General features: G+C 56.3%; 1 protein-coding gene across 1 annotated transcript; it reads right to left on the bottom strand.

Annotated features, from left to right (window-relative positions):
• Window positions 1–1,963: 1,963 nt before the first annotated feature.
• ARHGAP36 (Rho GTPase activating protein 36) lies at window positions 1,964–10,568 on the bottom strand. Its single transcript, XM_074147492.1, has 10 exons — window positions 10,454–10,568; window positions 9,077–9,139; window positions 7,536–7,792; window positions 6,892–7,087; window positions 6,533–6,588; window positions 5,854–6,004; window positions 4,934–5,082; window positions 4,061–4,231; window positions 2,950–3,047; window positions 1,964–2,102 (listed from the first exon to the last, which is right to left on the bottom strand). Exons 1-10 carry the CDS (start codon window positions 10,566–10,568, stop codon window positions 1,964–1,966), a joined length of 1,395 nt encoding a protein of 464 aa, XP_074003593.1.
• Between the last annotated feature and the right edge of the window lie 588 nt (window positions 10,569–11,156).

Below are 11,156 nucleotides of genomic sequence, written 5' to 3'. Positions count from 1 at the left end.
ATTCAGCAGCCTCACGGTGTCCCCAGTTTATCCGCTCCTGCAGCCCCAACAGCTCTGCTCGTCTCTGGAGCTTATCAGCTCTTGGGAGGCTTCCACCAGCTATCTCTAAGCACACACCTCCCCCTTCAGCCTGCTCTTCTCCAGGAACTGCTTCTCCACCCATCCCGGCTGTCCCCATCCACTGGGAAGGGACCTTTAGAAAATAAGAGCTCAGCCCTGAGTTTTTCCAGAGGAGAAGCTGTGGATTTGCAGCTGGTTTCAGGCAGCCCAAACCAGAGGAGCTGGGACAGCAGATCCACCCGCCCCCACTGAAAACACCTGGTGCGGCTCATTCCCGTCTTCCCTCTGCCCTCCAGCGTCACCCACCCTCCTTCCCTTCTCGTCTGCCCCAATTTTCCACACCAGTGCTCCCCTGGGCACCAGTTCTCCTCCCATCACCTCCCTCCCCAGCTTCCCACCCGCCCACCCCCTTCTCGGCACTCTCCAGCTGCTTTTCCTTGGAAGTGAGACCTAAACTTTGAACGTGACAATTGACACTTCAATATACATCCAATTTCATTATGAGTGACGCCATCTCAGGAGACAGAGGAAAGACAGAGATGGTTGCGTGCAGAATTCCCAGGCACCTCTTCTGCTGCCGCTTCCTCTCTGACTTCCCGGGGGATCCTGGCTGAGGGGCTGCCAGGGCGAGGGGCAGAGAAAATGGGGAGAAAACAACAGAAAATATTTGCTGAAAGCTTTCATTCTGCCACACGCCAGCCAGAAATGCTCGTTTGCGTGTGACTGGCCGTGACTTCCTGAGCAGTAGGAACAAACCAAACCAGGCTTTTCTCAGCCACGAAGAGACGCCATAATCTGTAAAACACATTAAAAAGTCTACTTACTGAATATTAACCCAAGGAAAATTGAAGTTTATGATCCTCAGAGTACATTGTTCCCCCCTTACTGCACCAGCCATACATTTTGGGGTCGATATGGTGTTTGAATCGAGCAGTCTGAAACCCGGGTTCAGACAAAGCAGGGAGCAGTGATTGATTCTGAACGTGGCAGGCCAGGGTGGCTTTGCAGTGACGGTGCCATGGCTTCCCCTCCCCAGGCGATCCTGCAGCTCCAAGAGAGGTTTCTCCCCGCACAGTCCTGGGATTCGGCAAAGGGGATCCCAAAGCACCAACTGCCCGAAGCTGAACGTGGCATTTTTCCATCCTCACTGCCCTGCAGGGTCCCCATCCACGTCTGCCCCCTCCCTGTCCGCGCAGGGGGGGCTCAGCCCCAGCCTCCCCCCAGCCCTCTAAGTGACCAGCCCCACCAGAACCCAGCAGATGCCTGGGTGTGCACCAGATGGGGTCTGGGTTGGAGCTCCGAGTCCCATCCACCAAGCATGGCATGAGCCATCACACTCCTGCCCAGTGCTCCCCAGTCTGCACCAGTTCTCCATCCCAGTGCCGGGGGCTGGTGGTCATTCAGAGGGCAGAGGTTGTCCTGCCCAGGCAGGGAGGACACAAGGCCACCCTGTGGTGGCCCATGCTGCCACCCATCGTGCTGCCAACCCTGAGCCAGGAGATCACAGTGCTGGGGACGGACACCACGTGCCTCCAACTCCTGAGGAGCAGTAGGTGTCGGAGACTGTTCTTCAGAGCTCCACGTGAGGCGACAGCACGTCCCTGTGGCCTCCTGGCTCGCTCCCCTTCCCACAGCCGCTGCTCGAGCACACAGGTTTCCTGGTTGCCATCACGCAAGGAACCCAGGCCTGGGAAGCCCTTCTGGTGGCAACCCACAAACACACATCTCCTGCTCTGGCTCTGCCAGCACCACAACAATCTGGAATCTCTGCTGGCAGCAAAGATGCTCCCACAGAGGTTCACACTCCTCTCCTCCGAAGCGGGACAGAGGGCTTGTTTTTGCCGGGGAAAGGTTGCCCAGCTTTGTCCACAGACGGCCGTGCCGAGGGCATGGACCAGGCTTGCTAGATGCCAACGTCCAGGTTTAGGAACGAGACGTTGCTGTACAGCTCCGAGGAGACCGCGCTGCTCCCCGGGGTGCGGGTCCAAGCAGGCGACGGGGATGGAGCCTGCTCCTCCCTTGAATCCTCGCTCTCTGTGCTCCTAAGGAAGTTCAAAAAAGAGGGAGATGTTATCTGCAAACTGCTTCTATCGCCAACTCCACACCCAAATGGCTTCTAGCAGTGACCCCAAAGATTTGCCATCTCGTTGGACAGTGCGAAAAGGAACGTGAAGACAGACAAGGAGTGGGAAAGAGATGACTCGTAAGGTCTGAGCTCCAGGAAAGCCGTCCGCACGGGACAGGCCACATTGGCTGACGGACTCACCAACTCCACAAGGAGAGAAAAGCTGCCGTTTGACCCCAGGGGAGCAAAACATCTCCTGTGTCAATGCCGTCACGGGACACAAGGCCCCTTCACCCCATCTTTTTTAATCATGGGGAAGGGCAAGAGCTCAAACTCTGAGCCTCTGTGGGACCATCCTACCCTGCAGCCAGAACGCAGACGTGCAGACATCGCTGGCTGTCACACGCACAGACACGTGCACAAAGGACAGGCACAAAATGCACAGAAACGCAGACACCACCGAGGGTGGAGAAAATCTAGAGAACAGGGAGCTCCAAGGGACAGAAAACCTGGGATGCTTCAGCTGTTGGGTGTTAGCGCGGAAAGGGATGCATTTTGCTGGGGATTTCATGACCAAAAGCGGTGGAAGGAAGAGGAGAGATGGGCAGGAGGATCAGCAGGGTTTCTCTGTCAGCATTGCAGTGAGTGTTGCTGCAGAGATGTGTCCCCAGGCAGTGAGGTGTCCACCAGCAGTGAGGTGTCCCCAGGCAGCGAGGTGTCCCCAGGCAGTGAGGTGTCCACCAGCAGTGAGGTGTCCCCAGGCAGTGAGATGTCCCCAGGCAGCGAGGTGTCCCCAGGCAGCCCTGTGCCCCATGGGGACTTACAGCCCAGTGTTGAACTTCCTGCGCAAAAGGTAGTCTATGACATCGGGGTCTGTCTGAAAGAGCCTCCTTAGGACGTCACGTTGCATCTCTGGGGAGACCTGGGAGGGAGACACGAGCAGGGGTGCCCGAGGACAGTAAAGGACACCGGGTCAATAGGTGCTCAGAGACCCGCTGTGCTGGTGTCAGGTCCCACACACCTCTGGGGGTCTGAGCAGGATCTCAGCCCCTGCTTTTCCCACACTAGCCCCGGGCCTTTGGCTCCCTCTAGACCTGACAGTTGCTACAAGGCTTTTTGGGACTTGAAATGTCACATTCCCATAGATCTGTAGGAAACGGACAGTTCTGGTATTCCTCTGGAGCGTCTCTGGAATTTGGGGGCATTCAGCCTGGAGAAGAGAAGGCTCCGGGGAGACCTTAGAGCCCCTTCCAGTCCCTCAAGGGGCTCCAGGAAAGCTGGGGAGGGACTCTGGATGAGGGAGGGGAGCAATGGGACAAGGGGGAAGGGTTTGACATTGAAGGAGGGGAGAATTAGATTAGATACCAGAAAGAAATTCTTTGCTGTGAGGGTGGTGAGAGCCTGGCCCAGGTTGCCCAGAGAAGCTGTGGCCGCCCCATCCCTGGAGGTGGGCACCCCTGGAAGCTCTCCCCACTGTTACATCCTCCCCACATCTGCCCGAGGCTGTGGCACCTCCACCCTACGCCATCGCCTTCCTGCTCCTTCCCTCTTCTAGGGTCTCCCATTTTTCCCTGTTGTTTCCCCCCTCACTGGGAATTTTGGGGAAAAACAGTTCTGAGGTGCCAGTCCTGCAGTTGCTCTTGGCCAGTTGTTTCTTGTCCCACACGAGCTCGGTCAGATGTCACTGGGGTGGAAGGTGACAGAGAAGAGGGGACCTTGCTCCTGGCATGACCCTCCACTCTGCCTTTACCAAACCAGTAACAACCCATCCCAAACTAATATTTACACCATGAGGAATGAACCACGTTTTCACAAGCCGACTCGAGCCATCTGCTGCCGTGGGGCTGTGGGTACCTCCTTCCTCCTGCTGCCACCAGAAGAGTTCGGAGGGGCAGGAAAGCTCTAGAGAAGCCACCCTGGGGAAGCCTCACCTACCGTGAACAAGGTCTGGCAGTGCTCAATCAGCCTCTGGAGCACCAGTATGATGGCAGCGCTGTCTTCAAAGTTCATGGCACCAGCGTCTTTCTCCCCAGGCTTCTCTTTCTGAAGGATGTTGGGACCAAAGATTGTGGCCAGGTTTGAAACTGTCATTTTATTCCCAGGAATCTAGCAAGGAAGCACAAAAAGAAACTGCAGATTATAGATGCACCAGCATGAGATGTCCCACGACAGTCTCACCCACCCCAGGAGAGGAACAGGAACTGCTGAGTGAAGTCAGGGTGTTGATCTGGGTCCAGTTTGGTCCCCTCCAAGCTGGTGGCAGGGCGTGCAGTGCTGGAGCACACACTCATCCCCTCCTTACATCGGGGCCTCCATTCCCCTCACTTTCACAACCCCTACCAGAAGGTAACAATCAATATTTCTATATCATTATGGGTCAGGGCAATCCCAGGCACAACTCCAGGCTGGGTGGAGAACGGCTGGTGAGCAGCCCTGAGGAGAAGGACTTGGGGGTGCTGGTTGATGAGAAGCTCAACGTGAGCCGGCAGCATGCACTGGCAGCCCAGAAATCAACCTCAATGCACGATCCTAAGTCCTTTATGAAAGTTGGGGGTGGAAAACCAGAATTAGTCCACAAAAATAATGTTTATGGACACAGAGCCAGGTCTCTCTGGGGTGACAGCACCCTAGAAGGTCCCTTAGCTGGACGGGGAGCCACCCAGACCTGCCATGGACAGGGCAATTTATCAACAATTTGGTTCTGCCAAAGGATTCACCCCGGCTTTGCCAGAAGCTCTGCTCGGTTCTAACGGACGAAGTTTGGGCCACCCCTTCTGCATGCAGCTAGCCCCTTTGGGGCAGCCTTACCTGCTGGCCCTCGGGGCCGCGGGAGCCCTCGGCGTGCCGGGCCACCTTGTCCAGGAACCGCAGGAGCCGGTGCAGGGTGTCGCTGTGGCAGGGGGGCAGCAGGAAGAGCAGCAGCTGGAGGGTGGCCAGCTGAGCCGGACCCTCCATGGCTAGGCAGAGAGCAGCCCATTAATTAGTGCCGTTCCCAGCACTTCTGGGATGGAAAACCCTTGTTTACATCCACGCTAATGAGCTCTGGAGGGAGCCAGACTGGCTTCTTCCCCTTCATCCCATCCACGCAGGGATAAGCGCCCCAGGAGACCCCAGCAGGGGCTGCGAGGTGATCGTGTCTGGTTTTGTGCAGCCCCACAGTCAAAGACTGTCCTCGATCAGAGGGATTATAATCCAGTTATGGCCTCAAGTTGCACCAGGGGAGGTTTAGGATGGATATTAGGAAAAATTTCTACACTCAAAGGGTCATCAAGCCTTGGAAGAGGCCGCCCAGGGCAGTGGTGGAGTCACCATCCCTGGAGGGATTTAAAAGAGTGGTGGGGAGGGGTCATCGCGTGAGAGAATATTTGTCTAAATGACAATAAATTTTGTGGGTTCCTCAAAACATAACACAAGGATCCAAGGATTTGGAGAATCAAATCTGAGGAGAGAAGGATGGCAAAAGGGAAGCAAAGAGACAGTGAAGGAGACCAAGAAAGAGTGATGCTGGAAGCTGTGGAGACCATCTGAGATCTCAGACACCCCAAACACAGAGGAGGGGGGGACCCGGGCAGAGCATTTGCAAAGACCCTTCTGGGCAGCACAAACTGGGGACCCGGGCCTGAGCCACGTCATTGCACAAGAGGAAAAAAATCCCTTTTTTTCCTCCTTACAAAGCCAGAGGAGGGGGGGGACTGTGCAGGGGGAGCCTCCGCGCTCCCCGTACTCACAGGCCGTGCGGAGGAAGGCAGTGTAGAGCTCCCTGGGAATCAGGGGATCCGGCATGTCCCGGAGAAACTCTTTGAGAAGAGCAGCCACATCATGGACGCTTTGATGCTCATCCAGGAAAACGTCCAGTCCTTGGTCAAACTCTTCCCTCAGCTTCAAAATGGAAGAAAGAAAGGAGAAGAATAAAAGCAACAGTTGGTTCTTCCTCTTTACACGAGCCGTGCTGGTGGGGTCTGTCCCTGTACAGAGCTCCTGCCATGGCAGGACAGGTGGGTTGGTGACTCCCAGTGTCCCCCCGCTGCAGGTCAACCCCAAAGGGTTGACCCCGCTGCAGGTCAACCCCAACTCTGGGCATTCCAGAGCCCAACAGCCCGCTGCAGCCCAGAGGATGGGCCATGGCACCAGACGGAGCTCCTGGTTGGTGATGGGCGCCCAGAGGGGGCTCTGAAGTGCCACCCAGGGGATGGAGGCTCATCTGCTAAAGGCAGCGTGGGGAGATGAAGCCTGTTCTTCATGGCTGGAGAAGGACCCAGGTTACAGGTCATCTGAGATCCAGCCAGTGCCTGTGATATTTCAGAACTCTCCATGTCAACGTCTGTTTTATTCATTCCCCACCCACACAAGCATCTGTCCTTTGGATGCAGCCCTGCTTCGGAGGATGCAGTAAATGTCTCACTTTACCTGCTGAACTCTCTTCTTGGAGCTCCCCACCCGGAAGATGCCCACCGTTTGGAGACCTGGGAGACAGACAGGTCAGTGCTCGGCATTCCCACAGCCCCCCACCACCCCAACTGGTCCTTGTTGCTCCTCAACACCGTGGAAGAGGTTCTCCTGCACTGAAGAAAAGGCGTCGGAGCCATAAGATTTTCTGGGATTGTCTGTGGGTCAGGGAGGAGACCCCATCTGTGGTGTCACTCTGAGCTAATGCTGGATTTGCAGGGGGGAGGTGAAGGCCAAACCACCCCAGCCCATCACGCGTTGTGGGTTCTACCAACGGACCGTGGGATGGCCTGTCTGGCCGGAGGGATGTGCCCATTTACCGTGTGTTTCAATGTGTTGGCAACACCTCTCCACAATCCGTGGGACCTGCCGGGTGATGGGGTTGAGGCTCAACATCTTTGTCTTGCCCAGGCTTCGGCGTGGATCCAGCTCGTGGGGGTGGGACAACTGCAGCGCCTCCAGCAGCTTGGAAGTGTTGTCACTCAGGTCGGTGATGGAGTCCACGGACATGGCCCCCTGAGGGGGAGCAGAGGTGATTCATGGGGTGGCAGGAATTGCCCTACAAGGTCCCAGAACACCACCGTTGCCGTGACCTTAGAAGTTTGTGGGAGGCATCAGAAATTCTTTGCTGTGAGGGTGGTGAGAGCCCGGCCCAGGTTGCCCAGAGAAGCTGTGGCTGCCCCATCCCTGGAGGGGTTCAAGGCCAGGTTGGAGGGGGATTGGAGCAACCTGCTCTGGTGGGAGGTGTCCCTGCCCAGGGCAGGGGGTGGCACTGGGTGACCTTTAAGGTCCTTCCAACCCAAACATTCTGTGATTCTATGATTCTACCACCTCCAAAGGAACACAGAGGTCTACAGAGCCTGCCTGGGGCTTAAGAGAATGGGAAACCATATTTATTACTGAACTCAGAGCCTCCCCCAACCTGCACCACCACCACCACAGCCTGTTTCTGCAATCATCGTACCCTTCGCTGGCTCCAGGAGCTGTTGTCGAGAAGAGTCGGGGAAAGGGGCTCCTCCGGGAAGACCCCGCAGGGCACCAGGCCACAGCTCCTGCCCACCGGGGACCTCTTCTGCCTCTGTGCCTGAAATCTCCTCACTGTTACTTCCACCTCCAGGCAGAGCCGGCGGCTCTTCTTCACTTCCTCCTGCAGCTGCTTGTAGGCACGGTCATTGGCGATGACTTGGAAGAGGGGGATCCCAAAAGTCTGAGGAGAGCAGTCTAGGGAAAAAACATGGGAGAAAGGGAAAAGTATCACCAGGAGGAAAAACAAGAGGGAGCTGCACTAGTATGACCCAGCTGCCAGGGGCACGAGTGCACGCCTGGAGAAAATAAAGGTGACCACAAAGTAAAGGTGACCACCAGCAGGAGAGTGAAGAGGACAATGTGTAAAACCAATTCAATACATGACCAGGAGATCTGTAGCTCGAATCCAGGATGGGAGTCCTGCGACTATCAGTGCCCTGCATGCCCTGTCCCCTCCTGCTCCCTCTCCTCCTCCAGCTCCCCAGGAGCCCAGAGTGCCCGGGGTGGGTGGGAAGAGCATCCCCAACGACCGTGGGCAAACCCAAGGGGAGCTGCTGCCCCTGGAAAGCCCCGAGCACTGCGTGGTGGGACTCCAGGGCAGGCAGGGACCGAGCGGGGAGGGCACAGAGTGGGAGGTGCCAGAGGAAGAAGGGGGAGATGCGGGAGAGGTGGGAAGATGGCAGGAAAACTGCCCTCCGTCAATGTGCTTGTTGCAGCCTGTCCCAGTTTCCCCTGAACTTTCCTTCCTTTTATTGGTTACAGCCTCATGGAGATGCTGTGGGGTCTGTGAAGCGGAGACTTCATAAATCACCAGAAATATTTGATACAAAAGACTCTTGCCACATTATAACCTTCAGTTTTCTACGGGGTTTGCGCCAGCTACGTCTGCTGGAAAGTAACAGTCTCGGTATTAATGGTATTTTCCCCAAATAACTTCCCCCCACCCACACACACATCTCCTTGCAGAAGCAAGAGCTCTCCCTCCTTCCAGCCCCCACACCGCCCTGGGCTGGGGGGGGGTTGGCAACCAGAGCACAAGCTACAGACCCATTTGGTGAAACAATTTCCTTGAGTGCCTTTGTGCTGGTGTGAAGCAAATGACTAATGTTCTGGTTCCCAGCTGGCGGTGCTCTGCGCCTCTGGGCTCCCCAGGTTTGTGGCTGACGTCCTCCGAGGGACAATAAACCAGAACTCAATGCAGTGTGGCGCGGGGTGAAATTCTTATATATAGTATTCTTATATATATATATATATATATATATATATAAGTGCACAAGCACATTTCATCCACACACACATCCCTTCCAGACTCCCTCATCCCTGTGCACATCCCGTTACACCCCACCCCGGAGAACAGCAAACCAAGAGGGGACACAGCACCTCGCGGGGTCCGGGCACCTCACAGCTCGGCCCCACCAACACCCACCTGCTCCCTGCGAGAGCAGGGGCCACAACCCGGGGGAAAGGGAGGCTGCCCACCTTTCTTCTCCTTTGAGAAGCTCTCCAGTTTCTGGCGGATGGATTTGCTGCCTTTAGGTCTGACTATGAGGAGAAAAAGCCAAGGTTCTGCGTCATTAGGCTGTTTTAGTGCCGTCTCCCCTTAAAGACATTTCCCCTCCTGCGCCCGGCCGGCAGAGCCCTGTCCCTACCGCCTGGCTCCGTGTTAGTGAGTGACCAAGTCCTGGCAATTACTTAACGACTCTGAAAGCGGCCTTAATTCATCCTCAGAGGTCTGCTCTCAGCACTGGAAAAAAGGAATAGGGCCCCGGAAAAAGCTTTTGTGAGAGTTTTACAGACAAATAAAGTCAGAGAAAACAGGCGCCGCCAGAGACCCCGCACTGGCCCCAGAGAGCCGGGCCCCAGTCCCTGCACCCGGGGACACCGGTCAGCAACGGACTCAAAACTCACCCACTGCCCTCCCCAAAACCAGGACAGATCCTCCTGCTCCGGCTTGGAGCCTTATCCCTCAGGAATTCTCTCCCTAGACACAGCTCGTACCATTGTTTGGGTTATCCCGTAAGATTTAGAAGAAAAAAACCAGGTGAGCCTGAGAGTGGCGTCCAAAATACAGCCAGGGATGAGAGCGGGAGGCTGCAGCCCCCTGCGCTTATCCCGCGGGGAGAGAGGAGCCCGAGGGACAAGACGCATCACACTTCACTGCAAGGAAGGAAAGGCTATTTGGGGGGTTTTTTTGCGCTGCGCCGTTCCCTAGAGAAGTTCCTGCTGCGGGGTTATCGCTGAAAACGGGATCACCACAGCTCAAAATAAAAAAGAAAAGAGAAGGAACCAGGATGTCTGTGGCTGGATGTGTAGATGTCGGGGGGGGGACACGCGGGCGGCCATGGGAAGCCAGACAATGCCTGGGGGTCTCTGTGGGCCGGGACAGAGGAGCTCAGTCCCTCCGGAGCTTCTATATTTATCTGTTCATTAACTTCAGCAGCGCGGCTTCTAGCCTTGTGTGAGCCCCATCCCAGCATCGGGGCTTTGTGCTGGACGCTAATCCCAAAAACAAAGCCTGTCCCATCCCAGCGGCATTAAGACAGTCCCAGTGGCAGACCCTGCCAAGTCCCGCTGCATCTGGTTTGGATTAGGGGGATGAGAGGGGGACAACAGGCAAGGTCAGGTTCTCACACTCCCGTGGACACGCAAACCCTCCTCAAAGGGCTCATTAGGGCCTTCCAGGCTCAGACCAAAGCAAGGAACAAAAAAATAAAAGGCACCGAAAATGTGTCGCAAATGTCCTTCCGCAAACATCATCCCGCGCTGCGAAGCGTGGAGGGGGATGAGCAGCAGTAACGGCTCAGCCCTCCCTTGGCAGCAGCCGTGTCCCCCCCCCGTGTCCCCCCCATCCCCTACCTTTGGCCAGGCTGAGGTCCCCCACCAGCAGCTTCTCCTGCAGCTGGTAGAGCGCGATCTCCTGCAGACTGGCTCTTTCCAGCTCCGAAAGGCTCTGCAGGGGCACGGGCTGCATCTCGGCACCGTGTCCCGGCAGGAGGGCTGAGATGAAGGTCCTCTGAAAAACACATAGATAGAAACAAAAGAGTCAGGAGCAGATCGCAGAGATGCCTGCTTCAGGAGAGAGGCTTCAGGAGAGAGGCTTCAGGAGAGAGGAAGCCACTGAAAGTGCCACAGGGTGTCTCTGCAAGAGCAGGAGACACTCAGCCCTCTTCCCCCTCACCAAAGAGCCAGCAGATCCACAGGTGTCCCACTTTGACCTTCCAAGCATCCTCCTTTGACCTTGGAGGCATCAGGGAGTAGGTGGGGGACCTCAGCCCCTGCTCCCAGGACCCCACAGGCTCCCTGAGACATCTCAGTGCTTGGCAGAGAGCTCTCTGGACAATTCTTTTTGGTTCCCCACCCAGTTCCAGCTGCCGCTTGTTTTCACATGAAGCCCAACACCATCAGGCTCACGGACACAAGACGGGGCACATCCTGGCCAGCCAGAGCAGGGACTGTGGTCCTGATGCTGGGACTTGGCCACTCTTCACCACGGGAATATAGTTCCTGCCTGGCATCAGCCTGGAGGCCACGCTCCATGTGTGTCCAGGACAGAGGCAAG

The sequence above is a fragment of the Numenius arquata genome, chromosome 5 (genome assembly GCF_964106895.1).
Source record: "Numenius arquata chromosome 5, bNumArq3.hap1.1, whole genome shotgun sequence".
NCBI classification, from domain to species: Eukaryota; Metazoa; Chordata; class Aves; order Charadriiformes; family Scolopacidae; genus Numenius; species Numenius arquata.
The sequence above is the reverse complement of the archived record's forward strand: the minus strand, read 5'-3'. Positions and strand labels throughout refer to the sequence as shown.

Coding starts and splice junctions, on each gene's coding strand:
- ARHGAP36 (XM_074147492.1), bottom strand. CDS start 10,568: ATGCAGCCCGTGCCCCTGCAGAGCCTTTCGGAGCTGGAAAGAGCCAGT. Junction 5,083..5,853: donor TGCCTTCCTCCGCACGGCCT/GTGAGTACGGGG, acceptor CTCTCTGCCTAG/CCATGGAGGGTCCGGCTCAG. Junction 3,048..4,060: donor ACTGCCAGACCTTGTTCACG/GTAGGTGAGGCT, acceptor TCTCCCTCCCAG/GTCTCCCCAGAGATGCAACG.